At 36.3% G+C, this 18,568-nt stretch overlaps 1 protein-coding gene across 1 annotated transcript; it reads right to left on the bottom strand.

Annotated features, from left to right (window-relative positions):
* Window positions 1–1,010: 1,010 nt before the first annotated feature.
* Window positions 1,011–1,952, bottom strand: LOC148759075 (olfactory receptor 6C2-like). The gene has a single exon (XM_088798512.1). It carries the CDS (start codon window positions 1,950–1,952, stop codon window positions 1,011–1,013), a length of 942 nt encoding a protein of 313 aa, XP_088654638.1.
* Between the last annotated feature and the right edge of the window lie 16,616 nt (window positions 1,953–18,568).

The raw sequence follows: 18,568 nt of genomic DNA, 5'->3' as shown, positions 1-18,568 counted from the left end.
GTATATCTAGTTGCATTTATTTCTTGGATTTCTTCAACTTCAGTTTTTTGCATGTGTTTGCTTATTTTAGAGACATTCTATGTTGGCATTTCAGTATATGTGTCTACATCTGGCAAATGTTTTTGCAATACCAAAATATTTAAATTTCTCTAAATAATTATTATCTGTTTTCACCATCTTCTCTTTAGCTTCATGTATTTTTTGGAGAAAAGCTTATGACATTTAAAAGTTTTGGTTATTACCAATTTGCTCTGATACAAATATTATCATTTCAAGTTTTAGTATTTTAGATGTTTCTCCATAATTATGAGGTTTATATTCCCTTTAATGAAAAAATATTTGTTTGAGTGCAAGTTTACAATTTTGCTTTCTTTAACATGGAATTTATTCTGTTTGCCACTGAGGGTACATGGGAGTTATTTTTTGCTAGTTTGTTCCCTCCTCTATTTCATTGTTTAAAACCGTACCTGCCCCAAAGAAACTGCCCAATACATATTTGTTAAGTGAATCAAGGAGTTAATCCTTTGAAAACTTTGGATTGGATGAAACACTGGCAACCGTTACTTATTCTTTTGCTGGAAAATGTAAACATTTGTATTTCTCTTTTGATATTTCTAATTTGGAGATATACTGCTATTGTATTTTTATTTTTTGTTATTCTTAATTTGGAGCTGAAGCCAGTATTTCAATTCAAAAAGCTATTAACATGCATACTTATGGAAGGATCTTAGAAAAGGTTTGTGAGGTAGATGACACTAGACTGTCTCTTAATATAATATAATATAATATAATATAATATAATATAATATAGTATAGTATAGTATAGTATAGTATAGTATAGTATAGTATAATGTAATATAATATAATATAATATAATATAATATAATATAATACAGTATAATATAATATAATACCGGTTCTTATATTAATTTTTGCTCTAAAAGACGCAAAGAGCTAAAGGTCTGGCTAGGTCTCATTTTTGGGGAAACACAGTATGTGTTTATTTAGCTTCACATTCTCTTATTGGAAAATACCTCAATTCTTTTGATTGAGTTATGGAAGGCTTGTTTGACTTGCTTGTTCCTCAGTGTGTAAATGAAAGGGTTCAGCACTGGAGCAATGGAAGTAGTGAGCACTGTGACACCCTTGTTAATAACCACTGATTCCTTTGCTGAAGGTTTGATGTAGATGAAGATGCAGCTGCCATAAGTGATGGAAACCACAATCATGTGGGAAGAGCAGGTGGAAAAAGCTTTTTTCTTTTGCTGGGCAGAAGGGAATCCTAAGATTGTCTTGATAATATAAATATAGGACAGTACCACACACATAAGTGTCATAAGGAGGGTCACCACAGCACAGATTATAACAGTCTGTTCCATGAACCAAGTATTTGAACAAGAGATTTTGAGGAGGGGAAATGCATCACAGATAAAATGATCAACGGTATTAGAATCACAAAATTCCAGATTTAAGCCTAGGCTAAGTGGAGGGATTATAATAAATAGACCAGCTACCCAACAACAGAAGACAAGTCTTCTGCAGACTGTGCTACTCATGATAGTCGCATAATGCAAGGGTTTGCAGATGGCCACATAGCGGTCATAGGACATGGTGGCCAGGAGAAAAAATTCAGTTACACCAAAGAGGTCAGTAAAAACTACTTGGCTGACACAGGCATTGTAGGTAATGACTTTGTCACCTGTTGCTATGTTATACAAGTATCTGGGAATACAGGCAGATGTGAATGAGATCTCCAAGAAAGAGAAATTTTGTAGGAAATAGTACATGGCTGTTTTAAGGTGAGAATCCAATAAGATGAGGGTGATGATAGTCAGGTTCCCAGTTATGCTCAGCATATAGGTGAGAAAGAGAGAGATAAAAATCAGAACTTGCAGCTGAGGGTCATCTGTCAGTCCCAGCAGAATGAATGTTGTTACTGTACTGTTTCTCATTGTTGACTTCCGACTTCTGTTAAATCTGCATGTGACATTGAGACATTTTATTACAGATTGTTTTTAAAAGTATGAAATCTATCATATTCAAGTTTTAATCATTTATTATTTAAAAAATATTTACAATTTAAATGCATACTATATAAAAGACTACTTTTGAGTCCCATGGGTCTGTCATTTCATAGGAGCAAAATGTCTTGACTTTCAAGAATTCTGTTTGATATAGACAGAAAAAGCAGAGAACCATATGATTTCACTGACATGTGGTATGTAAACCAAAAACAACAAAAGAACAAGACAAACAAATGAGAAACAAAAACTCGTAGACACAGACAATAGTTTAGTGTTTACCAGAGGGTAAGGAGGGGTGGGGGGTGGGAGATGAGGGTAAGGGGGATCCAATATATGGTGATGGAAGGAGAACTGACTCTGGGTGGTGAACACACAATGGGATTCATAGATGATGTAATAAAGAATTTTACACTGAAATCTATTTAATTTTACTAACAATTGTCACCCCAATAAAAAAAAAAAAAAAGAATTCTGTTTGATGTATTTGCTTGACACTTTGTTCCTTTTTAAAGTGTTAATATATGTCAGACATAATATTCTTTATGCACCCTCTGTAGTCACTGGAAGTTTCTGTTCCAGCTCTATATTTCAAGAATTTTGTTTTCCATTTTTTGTTTATTGCATACATGGATTTTTCTCCCCTGATCACACCTCTAAATTCTGTCATGAGTGCATGTGCGTGTGCACATGCGTGAATGCACACACACAACTGTTTCAGCTCCTCTCCTGACACTGCCTTCTTCTAAAGTTTCTCTGTCCCTAAGTAATCACTTATAATTCATTCTGAGAAGAACACAGGATGTCTTAAAGCACAATATACTTATGCACAGTATACATTTATACTTTTATGAAATGCTCTGATAAAAAACTTCAAAGATATTACACATGATATGTTTCTCTGACCCTTTTATCTGCCTGTTAGTGTTTTCTTCTTAACACTTCACTCTCACCATACTAATATTTCCTTTGTATTTTCATCAATTCCTATTTTGAAATATCATCTTTCAGGTGGTTATTACTAAATCTGTATCTTTTTGTAATAGTCCTTTCTGATTCTCAGATGCAACTGAACATATCTATTTAAACATTTCACATGGACCTCAAATCTACTATGTCACACATAAAACTCATGGTTTTCTCTATCACGCTTTCTCTTCCTCCTCTCAATCTGTTCTTATCAATAAAGATAATAGACTACATTTATTGAGCGCATTCCATGTGACAGATAGTTTAGTAAACATTTCTCACGAAACATCTGTTCTTTGTCTTCAACTCACTTGAATAGCTTCTATTCTTCCATTAGTTTTCAATTTCATCTTTAAGCTTGCTGGAAAGTTTCCTGCAAGTCTGATGAATATGCAATCTCTAATCCTTGTCACTGTGTTCCCAAGGAAAACAATGTTTTCCTATTTTAACACTAAAGACAATACAAATATGTGGGAAGCATGAAATGTATCTTTTTCATCATACAACTAACATAGCTCCAGATATGTTGTCAACTGTCCAATAAGTGTTTCTAAATGAATTTATCTATGTATGTTTTGCAGACACCTATGAGTCTATTTTTCTATTTGGATTTATAATTCAAAGCACTTTGATATGAACTTTGTTGAATTAAATTTTCTTTGTTAGAATGTGTGGTGGAATTTTTTTCTTTTGTTTTCGAAGAGGATCAACTTTTCTGCTTTTGTTTATTACCTTCATAGGAGGTAAAAAAGAGAAACTACCCTCTCTGTGCTCTATCATCCAGTAAAATTCTGTTGAGGTAGTTTTTGCCATTGAGAGCATCTATCCGAAGGCGTTTAATCCAGAAGACATGGACTTTTTAAATTCCGAATTTGTGTTAATAGCTCTTCCACAGACACTGACAATTGATTACATTAGTAGGGACTCAAATATTTTTATTTCTTAATTATTTATTCATTTTTATTAAATTTATTGGGTTGACAGTGGTTAGTAAAATTATATAGGTTTCAAGTGTACAATTCACATCATCTATATATTTTATTGTGTGTTCATCATCCAGAGTCAGTTCTCCTTCCATCACCATACATTTTAAAATTAGTGTCTCTAGGTTTGAAATTTCCCTACAACAGTGAATTGTGAAAAGTTTCCTCAGGAGATCCCAATTTATTTGTATGTGGACTCATTTTATCATGTAAACTAATGGGTTGTTTCACTTGGTCAGCTCTGATGATCTAAGTAGATACTGCAGATAAGGCCTCAGGTTACAGTGTCCAACATAAGGAAGATGAGTAAACTAGGCTCATGGTTTGCCTGGCGGAACATGCTAAAAAACAAAAAACAAAAAACAAAAACAAAAAATCACAATCCATCCTCCTGAGTTTCCCCGTAAGACTGCCTTCCTGTGTTACTTCTTTTGAGGATCATGTCAAAGAAGTAGTCATTTCACCTCCTTCCAGGGAGCCCTTGTGTACTTTTTCATTTCCCACATTTCCTACCTTCCCAGTCATGACACTTCTGAAGTGTCAGAGCTGAAATTTGACCCATGTCAAATTGAATTCAAAACTTAAGCGTTTCCAGGAAAGCTGCAAATTTAGGATTTTGGGCAAGTGCTCATCCTTAGTCAATTCTAATAATCACTAGTTAATTAAAATGTTAGTTTTTCAAATGTTTTCTAGCTACACACAATATCTCTGGGGCATCTGGGTTTCTTCAATAAATGACTAGAATGAAATCACCTCATGAGACACCAATTATTTTGTACTATGAATGGTTTTATGTGACGCACTGAGATATTTCCCAGCAAATACCTTAAGTGCTATTTCCCTCTGAACTTTGGGAAGGCATCATTCCTTTTCTGTTGAGGAGAGTTGCCACAGTGTGACAGGGTTTATAGATACCTTCATAGGAGAAGACTGCCGACCAAGGGAAGGGGATAGATTGTTTGCCTGAATGTCAGCAACCTTTAAATAATAAAGGCTCATGCAGAGATTGCTCTACTAGTTTAAGACATGAGGGTTTCCTGAGAGCCACACATCTTTCCACTTAGTGCCTCTAATGGTCTTCTCTTTAGCTACTTTTATCTGCATAACCCTATGTCTTCATGTTGGTCTACACACCGACCCCCAGTTAATATCACTGGGTGGCACACCATTACATATCATAAACATATATCATATTCTTGAGTTCAGAGGAAGGACTGTAATGAGATTTGTAAATAACTTCATTGTTTGAATGATTAACAGTAAAATCATTAGTACAAAGAAATTATATTTAAAACTGGAGTTTTAGGCCATGGCTATTTCACTTCCTGCTATCAAGTATAATTTTAACTTAAGGAGAGTTGCTATTTATTATTTTTCTCTTTAAAGATAACAATATTACTTTAATCCTCCAAAATAAAATGTGCACATATTTGTTTGTTACATTCATTGAGAATCAATGGAAAAGTATAAGAAAGGAAAATTTCCTACAATCACATTAAACACAACCCATCATTATTAATATCTTATTGTATTTATTTACAACCTTTTTGTACCTATGTAATTATGTAATGCAGTCATTTATATTTTATAAAATTAATATCATACTGTAAATAACATTTGGTGTTTTCCTCACTGAACCTCACTTCATGCATTCAACTGTTTTTTATAGCATTTACGAGGTATTTTCCTCATTTCAATAAATATTCTTCAAAAGCACAATTTTACTTGCTCATTATATCCCATCATGTAATGAAGAAAATTATAAAATTAAAGTTCTAATATTGAACGTTAAGGTTGCTTCAATTTGTTACATAATCTCTCAGTAGACATTCTTGTATATAAATCTTTTTGTTCAAATCATTGATCTCACATTTAAGAGCTGCTCATTAAGAAATGAAGAACTTTCCATACTCATTGCCCAACTAGTGTTTTAGAAGATGTGTCCCAGTGTGTACTTCCACTATTTGTAAGTGAGAATCTCTATTTCCCAAAGCCTTGGGATTTGGGCATTATTACTTTGGGTATGATTTTTAATAATTTTTACTAACAAAGTAATCCTAACTGATAATTATTTCATTGGTATTTTATAAGTGAGTTAAGTGCACCACTTTATTCTAAGTAACCATTTCAGTCCAAAATCATATGACATCATTATATTTTGGTGACCTTATAATGTTTTAAATGAATAATAAACATGCACTTATTTGACATTTTTATGAGTTATTTGACTAAATGCACCAGTAAAAGAACAGTTAACATCAGAAGCTCCAAATGCTAAAACGTAGTCTCCCCTAATACACATAACTTTAACTATTATGGATTCTTTTAGGACTGAGGCAGCCCAAGGATGGACTGGAAATGTTCAAGGATACATTAAATAACCATTTAGCAGAGTGTTTTAAATGGGTGATTGCTCCTTTGAAGTTATTTCTAAGCTGCATGTTTTACGAGTCTAAGAAAAAGGGAGAAATACGTTTTGATATCCTCCTTTGGTCCTCCCCTCATTATACCACGGCAGTGACTATACTCTCCAGTTATGTACATAGCTGGTCTTATACTTAATTCCGATCTCTGCCAAGAGTGCTGCTTGAGTCGTGTTCGGATTCATTATCGAACAAAGATTACTTTTCAAATCCTCTCTGAACATGAAGGTACTTCATGGACTCAGATTTTCTAGCAGAAAGACCTAAACCCACTGCCTTTACCTAGGGACTGCTTTTGCCCAGCGTCCACGGCTCCAGTTCCCAAACTTTAGGCACATGAATGACAAACATTTCATACTTACTTTCTGGTGGTTCCTCATCACTTTTTGGGAAATTTAACCCAAAATTTCTTCTTGAGTCTGAGAAACACAGGGTGCTAGTGGCTATAATTTTGTGTTAACGTGGCAAACTTAAGCCCCACATGCTCTTCCAGGTGAGTGCCTGCAAATGCAAGGTAATATGAAATGGCATAGAGAATAGCACCGTTTGCTCTTGTCATCATCAAGTCTAAGATGTAATCTGATGAGAGTTTCTGTCTCTCATTTAACTATTAAATACTACTTTTCTGAATTCTGTGGCTGAAAGAATGGACAATGAGAAACACACGCTAGCAACTCTCCCTGGCTGTGAAAGTGAAGATTCATTATCTCCCTGCTGTGGAAGTGAAGATGGTGTGTGATCCTCTGCGCAAAGAAATGGGTTGCTGTGTAAATTTTCAGTAACAGAAATGGCATGTGCTTTGTTGTTTTATCTGCTTAAATGCACAGGGAACAACTGAGTGAACAAACAAAACTGTCTTTTGTGGCCTTATTCAAACCACTAATGAATCTACATTGAAATTAAGTTTAAAAAAAACCAAACAACAACGAAAGAAAGTAAACAATTAGCCAGCACCTGTGGGACAGTATACACAGAGCAAAGAATTCCAACCATAATAGCATCAGTTGTAGAAAAAAGATAAAATAAAAATGTTGGATGATAAAAACAACAATCTTAGGTTCTCTTAAATTGACTAAATGCTGGGGGTCATGTAATGATTTCTGTTCGAGGACACTCTCGTATGATCTACTCAAATCAGTCCTCCCCATGTATCTGAGTATTAGTTCTTAAAATGTTTTATTTCAATGATTAGGAGAATCAGTGTTTATCTGTTTCGCTCTACTGATCATATAGTTCATCCACTCGCCCTACTAAGGTAGAACTGATTAGTGTTCACATATCCATATGAATAATAATCACTGCTATTTCATACTTAAAACATGCAAGGTCCTTGCTACACCCAGAAGTGTCATTCTATTTATCAAGAACACAGGATCTGGTGTATTTTGCTCAGTATCCACCATTTCACCTAAGTCCAGAGATCACTCCCACCCTTTCACAATGCTCAGCATTGCCTGCTTTTCACAAAGCCCAATAGCTGGGAACTGAGAAGTCTGAACTGGAACCAGAGAATCAGTATGTGCGTGTAACTGCCTGTGCTGTCTTGCAGCTCCTCTCCCTATCCAAGACAAATATTAAAAATTGCATACACCCTCAGAGCATCACAATAACCACATTCACTGGAAAAGTCTTCAGATCATGGTACTAGTTAACTCTCACACTAGTAGCATATGAGAATTGTAGTTGCTTCAGAGCCTCAGCAACACATGATATTCTCTGTCTTTTCATTTTTGGCTTTGGAGCGTGAATAGATGGGAAAATCAGAAAACAATAAAGAAGATGGTAAATTTAAATACAAACGTTCAGAGTTTGTCATATTGGGTGACGTACCCGGTCAAACTATATGCTATACTAGCATCTTTTTGAAATAAAAACGTACAGATATCTTAAAAGTAGAATGATGGAAAAATAGACAAATACATAATTATGCAGAAGATTTCAAAACTCTTTTGTTTAGAATCGATAGAACACGTATAGAGAGAATTGGAAAGGACATAGAAGGCTGATAGAACCCTAATAATCACCTTGTGCAAAATGACATTTATAGACCACACCACTGAACAGAAGCAGAACACACATTCTTCTTAAGTGCACCTGACCAATTCACCAACATAATCTATATTATGGACCATAACAATATCTATACTTGTACAATTTAAAAGCATATTCAATGGCCAAAAAGGAATTCAACTAGAAATAGAAAGAATTTATTGAGTATTTGTTATGATTCCATATAATCTCCACTTTTGGGATATTAATTTACCTATATAGAAAACTTGTAGTGGTTACCCTATTGTTCACAATATTGTTCAAGAACATTTTGTTTAATTTCCACATATTTGTGAATTCTTCAATTTTCCTTCTGTTATAAATTTCTAGTTTTATAACATCGTGGCTCAGAGAAGATACTTGATATGATTTCAATCTTTTAAAATTTAACATATGTTTTGTGGCCTCACATGAGATCCATCCTGGAAAGTGTGTTGTATGCCACTGAAAGGAATGTGTATTCTGCTGCTGTTGGGTGGAATGCAGATATAGTTTCAGTATCCTGTTTTCATTTCCTTTGAATATATCCAGAAGTGGGATTGCTAAATCATAAGGTAGTTCTATTTTTAATTTTTTGAGGACTATCCGTACTGTTTTCCATAATGCCTGAACCGATTTACATTCCCATCACCACTGTACTATGGTTCTCTTTTCTCCACATCCTCGCCAACATTTGTTATCTCTTGCCTTCTTGATGATCCATTTTTCTGCATGTGGTTATCCAGTTTTCCCAACACCATTGTTAAAGATTATTCTTCCCCCATTAAGTGTTCTTTGCTCCCTTGTCAAATACTAGTTGACAGTATTTGCAGGGGTTTATTTCTCTGCTCTCTATTCTGTATCATTGGTCCATGTGTCTATTTTCTTTTTTGGGGCTAGGGCCATACATTTTTTCTTTTTTCCATTTAAAAAATTTTTTTTTTTTTTTTTTTTTTTTTTATTAAATTTATTGAGGTGACAGTTGTTAGTAAAATTACATAGATTTCAGGTGTACAATTCTGTATTACATCATCTATAAATCCCGTTGTGTGTTCATCACCCAGAGTCAGTTCTCCTTCCATCACCATATATTCGATCCCCCTTACCCACATCTCCCACCCCCCACCCCCCACCCCCCACCCCCCTTACCCTCTGGCAACCACCAAACCATTGTCTGTGTCTATGAGTTTCTGTTTCTCATTTGTTTGTCTTGTTCTTTTGTTGTTTTGGTTTATATACCACATATCAGTGAAATCACATGGTTCTCTGCTTTTTCTGTCTGACTTATTTCGCTCAGCATTACACTCTCAAGATCCATCCATGTTGTCACAAATGTTCCTATATCATCTTTTCTTACTGCCGAATAGTATTCCATTGTGTATATATACCACAACTTCTTCATCCATTCATCTATCGAAGGACATTTTGGTTGTTTCCATGTCTTGGCCACTGTAAACAAAGCTGCAATGAACATTGGAGCACACGTGTCTTTATCTCTAAATGTTTTCAGATTTTTTGGGTAGATACCCAGGAGAGGGATTGCTGGGTCATATGGCAATTCTATTCGTAATTTTTTGAGGAACCTCCACACCGCCTTCCATAACGGCTGCACCAGTCTGCATTCCCACCAACAGTGTATGAGGGTTCCTTTTTCTCCACAGCCTCTCCAACATTTGTTACTATTTGTCTTGTTGATGATGGCCATTCTGACTGGGGTGAGGTGATATCTCATTGTGGTTTTGATTTGCATTTCTCTGATGATTAGTGATGTTGAGCATTTTTTCATATGTCTATTTGCCATTTGTATGTCCTCTTTGGAGAAATGTCTCTTCAAGTCCTCTGCCCATTTTTCAATTGGGTTGTTTGTTTTTTTGTTGTTCAGTTGCATGAGTTCCTTGTATATTCTGGATACTAGCCCCTTATCGGAGGCACTGTTTGCAAAAATCTTCTCCCATTCAGTTGGTGGCCTCTTTATTTTGTCAATGGTTTCTTTTGCTGTGCAGAAGCTTTTAAGTTTCATATAGTCCCATTTGTTTATTTTAGCTTTTACTTCCATTGCCTTTGGAGTCAAATTCATAAAATGCTCTTTGAACCCAAGGTCCATAAGTTTAGTACCTATGTTTTCTTCTATGCAGTTTATTGTGTCAGGTCTTATGCTTAAGTCTTTGATCCATTTTGAATTAATTTTGGTACATGGTGACAAATAGCAGTCCAGTTTCATTCTTTTGCACGTGGCTATCCAATTCTCCCAGCTCCATTTATTGAAGAGGCTGTCTTTGCTCCATTGTATGTTTTTAGCTTCTTTGTCAAAAATTATCTGTCCATATTTATGTGGTTTTATTTCTGGGTTCTCAATTCTATTCCATTGGTCTATATGTCTGTTTTTCTGCCAATACCATGCTGTTTTGATTATTGTGGCCCTGTAGTACAGGCCAAAGTCAGGAAGTGTGATACCTCCATTATAGTTCTTTTTTCTTAAGATTGCTTTGGCTATTCGGGGTCTTTTGTGGTTCCAAACAAATCTGATGATTTTTTGTTCTATTTCTTTAAAATATGCCATTGGGATTTTGATGGGGATTGCATTGAATCTGTATATTGCTTTGGGTAATGTGGCCATTTTAACTATGTTGATTCTTCCAATCCATGAGCACGGAATGTCTTTCCATTTCTTTGTGTCTTCTTCAATTTCTTTCAAAAATGTCTTATAGTTTTCAGCATATAGGTCTTTCACATCCTTGGTTAAGTTTATTCCTAGGTATTTTATTCTTTTTGCTGCAATTGCAAAAAGAATTATTTTTTGTATTTCTTTTTCTGAGATTTCATTGTTAGTATATAGGAAGGCAATGGACTTTTGTGCGTTGATTTTGTAGCCGGCAACTTTACTGTATTCATTGATTGTTTCTAATAGCTTTTTGGTGGAGTCTTTAGGGTTTTCTATATATAGCATCATGTCATCTGCAAAGAGTGATAATTTAACTTCTTCATTCCCAATTTGGATGCCTTTGATTTCTTTCTCTTGCCTGATTGCTCTGGCAAGGACTTCCAACACGATGTTGAAAAGCAGAGGTGATAGGGGACATCCCTGTCGTGTTCCTGAACGTAGAGCAAAGGGCTTCAGTCTTTCTCCATTAATTATGAGATTAGCAGAGGGCTTGTCATATATGGCTTTTATTATGTTAAGGTATTTTCCTTCTATACCTATTTTATTAAGTGTTTTAATCATAAATGGATGTTGTATCTTGTCAAATGCTTTTTCTGCATCAATTGATATAATCATATGATTTTTGTCCTTTATTTTGTTTATATGATGTATCACATTGATGGATTTGCGTATGTTGAACCATCCTTGTGCCCCGGGGATGAACCCCACTTGGTCGTGATGAATAATCTTTTTAATGCATTGTTGTATTCGATTTGCTAGAATTTTATTTAGGATTTTTGCATCGGTATTCATCAGAGATATTGGTCTGTAGTTTTCTTTTTTTGTGCTGTCTTTACCAGGTTTTGGTATCAGGGTAATGTTGGCCTCATAAAATGTGTTGGGGAGTACTGTTTCTTCTTCAATTTTTTGGAAGAGTTTGTGCAGAATTGGTATTAGATCCTCTTTGAAGGTTTGGTAGAATTCACTAGTGAAGCCATCTGGTCCCGGACTTTTGCTTTTGGGAAGGTTTTGGATGACTGATTCAATTTCGTTACTGGTGATCGGTCTGTTTAGATTTTCCAGTTCTTCATGGTTCAGCCTTGGAAGGCTATATGTTTCTAAGAACTTATCCATTTCTTCTAGGTTGTTGAATTTGGTGGCATATAGTCCTTCATAGTATTCTTGGATGATCCTTTGTATTTCTGTGGTGTCCGTGATAACTTCCCCTTTTACGTTTCTGATTTTGTTAATCAGTGTCTTCTCTCTTTTTATCTTAGTAAGTCTAGCCAAGGGTTTGTCAATTTTGTTAATCTTCTCAAAGAACCAGCTCTTTGTCACATTAATTTTTTCTATTGTCTTTCTGTTCTCTATTTCATTTATTTCTGCTCTAATTTTTGTTATTTCCTTTCTTCTGCTGACCTTGGGTTTTACCTGTTCTTCTTTTTCTAGTTCTTTAAGGTGTAACATGAGGTTATTTATTTGGGAATTTTCCTGTTTCTTGAGATAGGCCTGTAATGAGATAAATTTCCCCCTTAAAACTGCTTTCGCTGCATCCCAAAAATTTTGGTAGGATGTATTTTCATTGTCATTTGTTTCTATGTATCTTTTGATCTCTCCTCTAATTTCTTCTTTGACCCAGTCCTTCTTTAAAAGTATGTTGTTTAGTCTCCATGTATTTGTGTTTTTTCCCGCTTTCTTTTTACAGTTGATATCCAATTTCAAAGCCTTGTGATCAGAGAATATGCATGGTATGATTTCAATCTTTTTAAATTTGTTGAGACTGATTTTATGTCCCAATATATGGTCTATCCTTGAGAATGTTCCATGTACACTAGAAAAGAATGTGTAGTCTGATGTTTTAGGATGAAGTGCTCTATAAATGTCAATTATGTCCATTTCATCTAATGTGTCATTTAGGGCTACTATGTCGTTATTTATTTTCTGTTTGGATGATCTATCCATAGCTGTCAATGATGTATTTAAGTCCCCTAGTATAATTGTGTTTTGGTCAATTTCTCCCTTTAGTTCTGTTAGTAGTTGCTTGGTGTATTTCGGTGCTCCCTGACTGGGGGCATAAATATTGATGACTGTTATGTCTTCTTGTTTTACAGTCCCCTTCACCATTATGAAATGTCCATCTTTGTCTCTTGTTATCTTTTTCACCTTGAAGTCTGTTTCATCTGATATCATTATGGCTACACCTGATTTTCTCTGGGCACCATTTGCTTGGAGTGTCAATTTCCACCCTTTCACTTTGAGTCTATGCTTGTCCTTGTAGCTGAGATGTGTCTCTTGTAGACAGCATATGGTTGGGTTTAGTTTTTTGATCCAATCTGCTACTCTGTGCCTTTTTATTGGTGAGTTCAGTCCATTTACATTTAGGGTGATTATTGATATGTGAGAATTTCCTGTCATTCTATCTTTAGTTTTCTGGTAAGGCTGTGTCTCCATTGTTTCTTTGCCTTTTTGTTGTTGTCTATTATTTCTGTGTGGTGGTATTCTATGATGTTTCCCTCTGTTTCTTCTTTTATTTCAGTATATATTTCAGTTCTGGATTTTTTTTGAGTGGTTACCCTTAAGTTTATGTAAAAGTAAGTTTGATATTTAGAGTATTCCATTTTCTTCAGCACGCTTACTTTCTCCATTCCCATATTCCGGTTCAGGCCTTTATTCTCCCCCTTTTTGAGTTTTGGTTGCCACAAATTGTCCCTGTTGATGGTGGTCGAATAGCCTCCTTTAGTATTTCTTGTAGTGCAGGTCGTGTATTAGAAAATTCCCTCAGCTTCTGTATGTCTGGAAAGGTCTTTATTCCTCCTTCATATCTAAAGGATATCTTTGCTGGATATATTATTCTTGGCTCATGATTTCTCTCTTTCAATAGTTTGAATATTTGGTTCCACTCCCTCCTGGCTTGTAGAGTTTCTGCTGAAAAATCTGATGATAATCTAATGGGCTTTCCTTTGTAAGTTACCGTCTTCTTTTCCCTGGCTGCCTTGAGGATTCTTTCTTTGTCGTTGATTTTAGACAGCTTCAGTACAATGTGCCTTGGAGAAGGCCTGTTGGGATTGAGGTAACTAGGTGTTCTATTTGCTTCTTGGATTCGAGGGTCCAGTTCTGTCCACAAATTTGGGAAGTTCTCATCGACGATTTGTTTGAATATATTCTCTGTTCCCTTCTCTCTTTCTTCTCCTTCTGGTATGCCCATTATTCTTATATTGCTCTTTCTGATGGAGTCAGAAAGTTCTTGTAGAGTTCTTTCATTTCTTTTAAGTCTCAAGTCTCTTTCTTCTTCTATCTGTGTCATTTCCAGGTTTCTATCTTCGATGTCACTGATTCTTTCCTCCATCTGGTCAACTCTACTACCTAAGCTGGTTATTTCATTCTTAATTTCTTCTATTGAGTTCTTAATCTCCAGAAATTCTATTTGGTTCTTTTTTAAAATTTCAATCTCTTTCGTAAAATGCTCATACTGTTCTTTAATTGAGTTTCTGAGTTCATTTAACTGCCTATCTGTGTTTTCTTGTATCTCGTTGAGTTTTTTCAGAACTGCAGCCTTGAATTCTCTGTCATTTAAGTCACATATTTCTGTATATTTAAGTGCCTTTTCTGGAGATTTTTCACTTTCTTTCTGAGCTATCTTGTTGCCTTGGTTACTCATGGCGATTACTGGTTTACTATTTCTCTTCCTAGACATCTACAGGAGTGACTTCTGCAACAAGTTGATAGGAAGAGGTCTTTCTTTTGTTCAGCAGTTCTGTTTACTCCTGCAGGGAACCGCCCAGATAGGTGGGGCCAGGGGCGGGGTGAGCTGTGAGAGGTGGCCCAGAGCAATGGCAGCGACCACCACCACAGCCTGTCCTGCTTCCACAGCTCTCTTCCCTTTGCCGGAACTAGTTGGGCTGTGGATTTGTGTTTGTGGGCCACAGTTCTCAAATATAGCAAATTTTCTGTTGTTTTGATCTGACACTGCTACTGTTTCGCTTCTAGCACCGGGCAGGTGGGGGCGGGGCGAGCTCTGAGAGGGGAGGGAGGGGGCGGCTAGTCTCAGTGCCTAAGGCTCCGTTCTCTGCTCGGCAGTGCGGGCTTAAACCACCGTTTTCAGCCTTTTTCCCTCAGTCTTTTCTCCGAGGTCTCTGCCGTGAGCGTTGGGTTCAGCCGTGTTATATGCTGTCCCCTCCGCCCTGTGGAGCCCTGGCGGAGCCCTAGCAGTCCGATCTCCCGCAGCTGCGGTAGTTCCGGGAAGCAGCGAGCTCGGCGCACTGAGCTGGGTCTGAGTCCTGCGCCCGCGGAGCTGCGTCTCCGCCCGCTTCTCACTTTCCTCCTCCCCCCGCTCGCGCGCGCGAATCTCCCACCTGTAGGTGATTTCAGTCGGTAGTGGGCCTCTTCGTCTTGCCTGTCTGCTGTGCAGGGAGTCCTTTGTGGAGTTTTTGTTGTTCGATTCTTTGTAAATTCCAGGGGAGCTTTACAGAGGCTCACCTCACTCCGCCATTTTTCCGGAACTTCCTAAAAAATTTTTTTTTTAAAAAAAATTTATTTTTTAAGTTTATTGGGGTGACAATTGTTAGTAAAATTACATAGATTTCAGGTGTACAATTCTGTATTACATCATCTATGAATCCCATTGTGTGTTCACCACCCAGAGTCAGTTCTCCTTCCATCACCATATATTTGATCTCCCTTACCCTCATTTCCCACTTCCCATCCCCCTTACCCTCTGGTAACCACTAAACTATTGTCTGTGTCTATGAGTTTTTGTTTCTCATTTGTTTGTCTTGTTCTTTTGTTGTTTTTGGTTTATATACCACATGTCAGTAAAATCATACGGTTCTCTGCTTTTTTTGTCTGACTTATTTCGCTTAGCATTATACTCTCAAGATCCATCCATGTTGTCACAATTGGTCCTATATCATCTTTTCTTACCGCCAAATAGTATTCCATTGTGTATATATACCACAACTTCTTTATCCATTCATCCATCGAACGACATTTTGGTTGTTTCCATGTCTTGGCCACCGTAAACAAAGCTGCAATGAACATTGGAGCACATGTGTCTTTATGTATAAATGTTTTCAGAATTTTTGGGTAGATACCCAGGAGAGGGATTGCTGGGTCATACAGTAATTCTATTTGTAATTTTTTGAGGAACCTCCACACTGCCTTCCATAGCAGCTGCACCAGTCTGCATTCCCACCAACAGTGTATGAGGGTTCCTTTTTCTCCACAGCCTCTCCAACACTTGTTACTATTTGTCTTGTTGATGATAGCCATTCTGACTGGGGTGAGGTGATATCTCATTGTGGTTTTGATTTGCATTTTTCTGATGATTAGTGAGGTTGAGCATTTTTTCATATGTCTATGTGCCATTTGTATGTCCTCTTTGGAGAAATGTCTCTGCACGTCATCTGCCCATTTTTTAACTGGGTTGTTTGTTTTTTGGGTTGTTGTTGTTGAGTTTCATGAGTTCCTTGTATATTTTGGATATTAGCCCCTTATCGGAGGCACTGTTTGCAAAAATCTTCTCCCATTCAGATTTTTGCCTCTTTATTTTGTCGATGGTTTCTTTTGCTGTGCAGGAGCTTTTAAGTTTCCTATAGTCCCATTTGTTTATTTTAGCTTTTACTTCCCTTGCCTTTGGAGTCAAGTTCATAAAATACTCTTTGAACCCAAGGTCCATAAGTTTAGAACCTATGTTTTTGTCTATGCAATTGATTGTGTCAGGTCTTATGCTTAAGTCTTTGATCCATTTTGAATTAATTTTGGTACATGGTGACAGATAGCAGTCCAGTTTCATTCTTTTGCACATGGCTATCCAGTTCTCCCAGCACCATTTATTGAAGAGGCTGTCTTTTCTCCATTGTATGTTTTTAGCTTCTTTGTCAAAAATTATCTGTCTTTATTTATGTGGTTTTATTTCTGGGTTCTCAATTCTATTCCATTGGTCTGTGTCTGTTTTTCTGCCAATACCATGCTGTTTAGATTATTATAGCCCTGTAGTACAAGCTAACGTCAGGGAGTGTGATACCTCCAGCATTGTTCTTTTTCTTAAGATTGCTTTGGCTATTTGGGGTCTTTTGTGGTAGGGTCATACTGTTTTAATTACTATAGGTTTGTAGTATATTTGAAGTCAGAACGTGTGATGTCTCTAGCTTTGTTCTTTTTTGTGATGATTGATTTGGCTATTCAGGGTCTTCTATGGTTCCACACAAATTTTAGAATTGCTTTTTCTATTTCTGAAAAATGCCATTGGAATTTTTATAGGAACTGTGTTCAATCTATAGATGGCTTGGGTAGTATGAAACTTTAACAGTATTAATTCTTCCAGTCTGTTAACATGGAATATCATTCTGTTTGTGTCTTCTATTTCTTTCATCAAAGTTTCATAGTGTTCATTGTACAGATCTTTCAGTTTCTTGGTTAAATTTATTTTTAAGTATTTTATTTTTTTTGATGCTATTGTAAAAGATGGTTTTCTTTCTTTCTTTTTCAGGCATTTCAGAGTGTGTCTCCACATATTTGTAGTTTTTCCAGATTTCTTCTTGTTGTTAACTTCTAATTTCATATTATTGTGGTCAGAAAAGATACTTGGAATGATTTCAATATTATTACATTTGCTAAGACTTGTTTTGTGGCCTATAATATGATTTATCCTGAAGAATGTTGTGTGTGCACTTGAGAAGAATGCGTATTCTTCTGCTGTTGGGTAGAATGTTCTACAGATGTCTTTTAGGTCCATTTGGTCTAACATATAATTCAAATACATTTCCTTGTTAATTATCTGTCTGGATAATCTCTCCATTGCTTAAAGTAGGGTATTGAAATCCACTATTATTATTGCATTGCTGAATATTTCTCCCTTCAGAACTGTTGTTTTTGCTTAATATATTTAACTTTCCCAATATTGCACATATATGAGGTCAGACAAGTAAGTACATGAACTCATCCTAGGAAAAGTGCTACACTGCTGAATATCAGTACGGTCACCTTCAAAGTACTTCCCTTGGGAAGCTTTGCACGGATGCTAGTGACTACCTGGTTCACCCTTCAAAGCAATTTTGGAACGCCTTTTCTGGAATGGCCATCAGTGTTGTCGTTGTATTACCCTTCATGTCCTGAATGTCATCCAAATGTCTTCCTTTCAATATTTCCTTTATCTTTGGGTAAAGAGAGAAGTCACTGGGGGCCAGATCAAGTGCGTAGGGAGGGTATTCCAATAAAGTTATTTGTTTAGTGGCTAAAAACTCCCTTACAGACAGTGCCGTGTGAGCTGGTGCATTGTCGTGATACAAGAGCCATGAATTGTGAAAAGTGCAGGTTGTCTAACTTTCTCACGCAGCTTTTTCAGCACTTTCAAATAGTAAACTTGGTTAACTGTTTGTCCAGTTGGTACAAAATCATAATGAATAATCCCTCTGATATCAAAAAAGGTTAGCAACATCGTTGCAACAAGTTCATGAGCCTAATTGTCAGACCTCATACAGTTTCTATAAAAATCCAAGCAATATT

Source organism: Rhinolophus sinicus, chromosome 1 (assembly GCF_057876585.1).
Source record: "Rhinolophus sinicus isolate RSI-liver-muscle chromosome 1, RSI-T2T, whole genome shotgun sequence".
Taxonomy (NCBI): domain Eukaryota; kingdom Metazoa; phylum Chordata; class Mammalia; order Chiroptera; family Rhinolophidae; genus Rhinolophus; species Rhinolophus sinicus.
This window is presented reverse-complemented; position numbering and strand designations above follow the sequence as displayed.

What these genes read in the sequence shown, in the direction of transcription:
- LOC148759075 (XM_088798512.1), bottom strand. Translation starts at nt 1,952, where the DNA reads ATGAGAAACAGTACAGTAACAACATTCATTCTGCTGGGACTGACAGAT.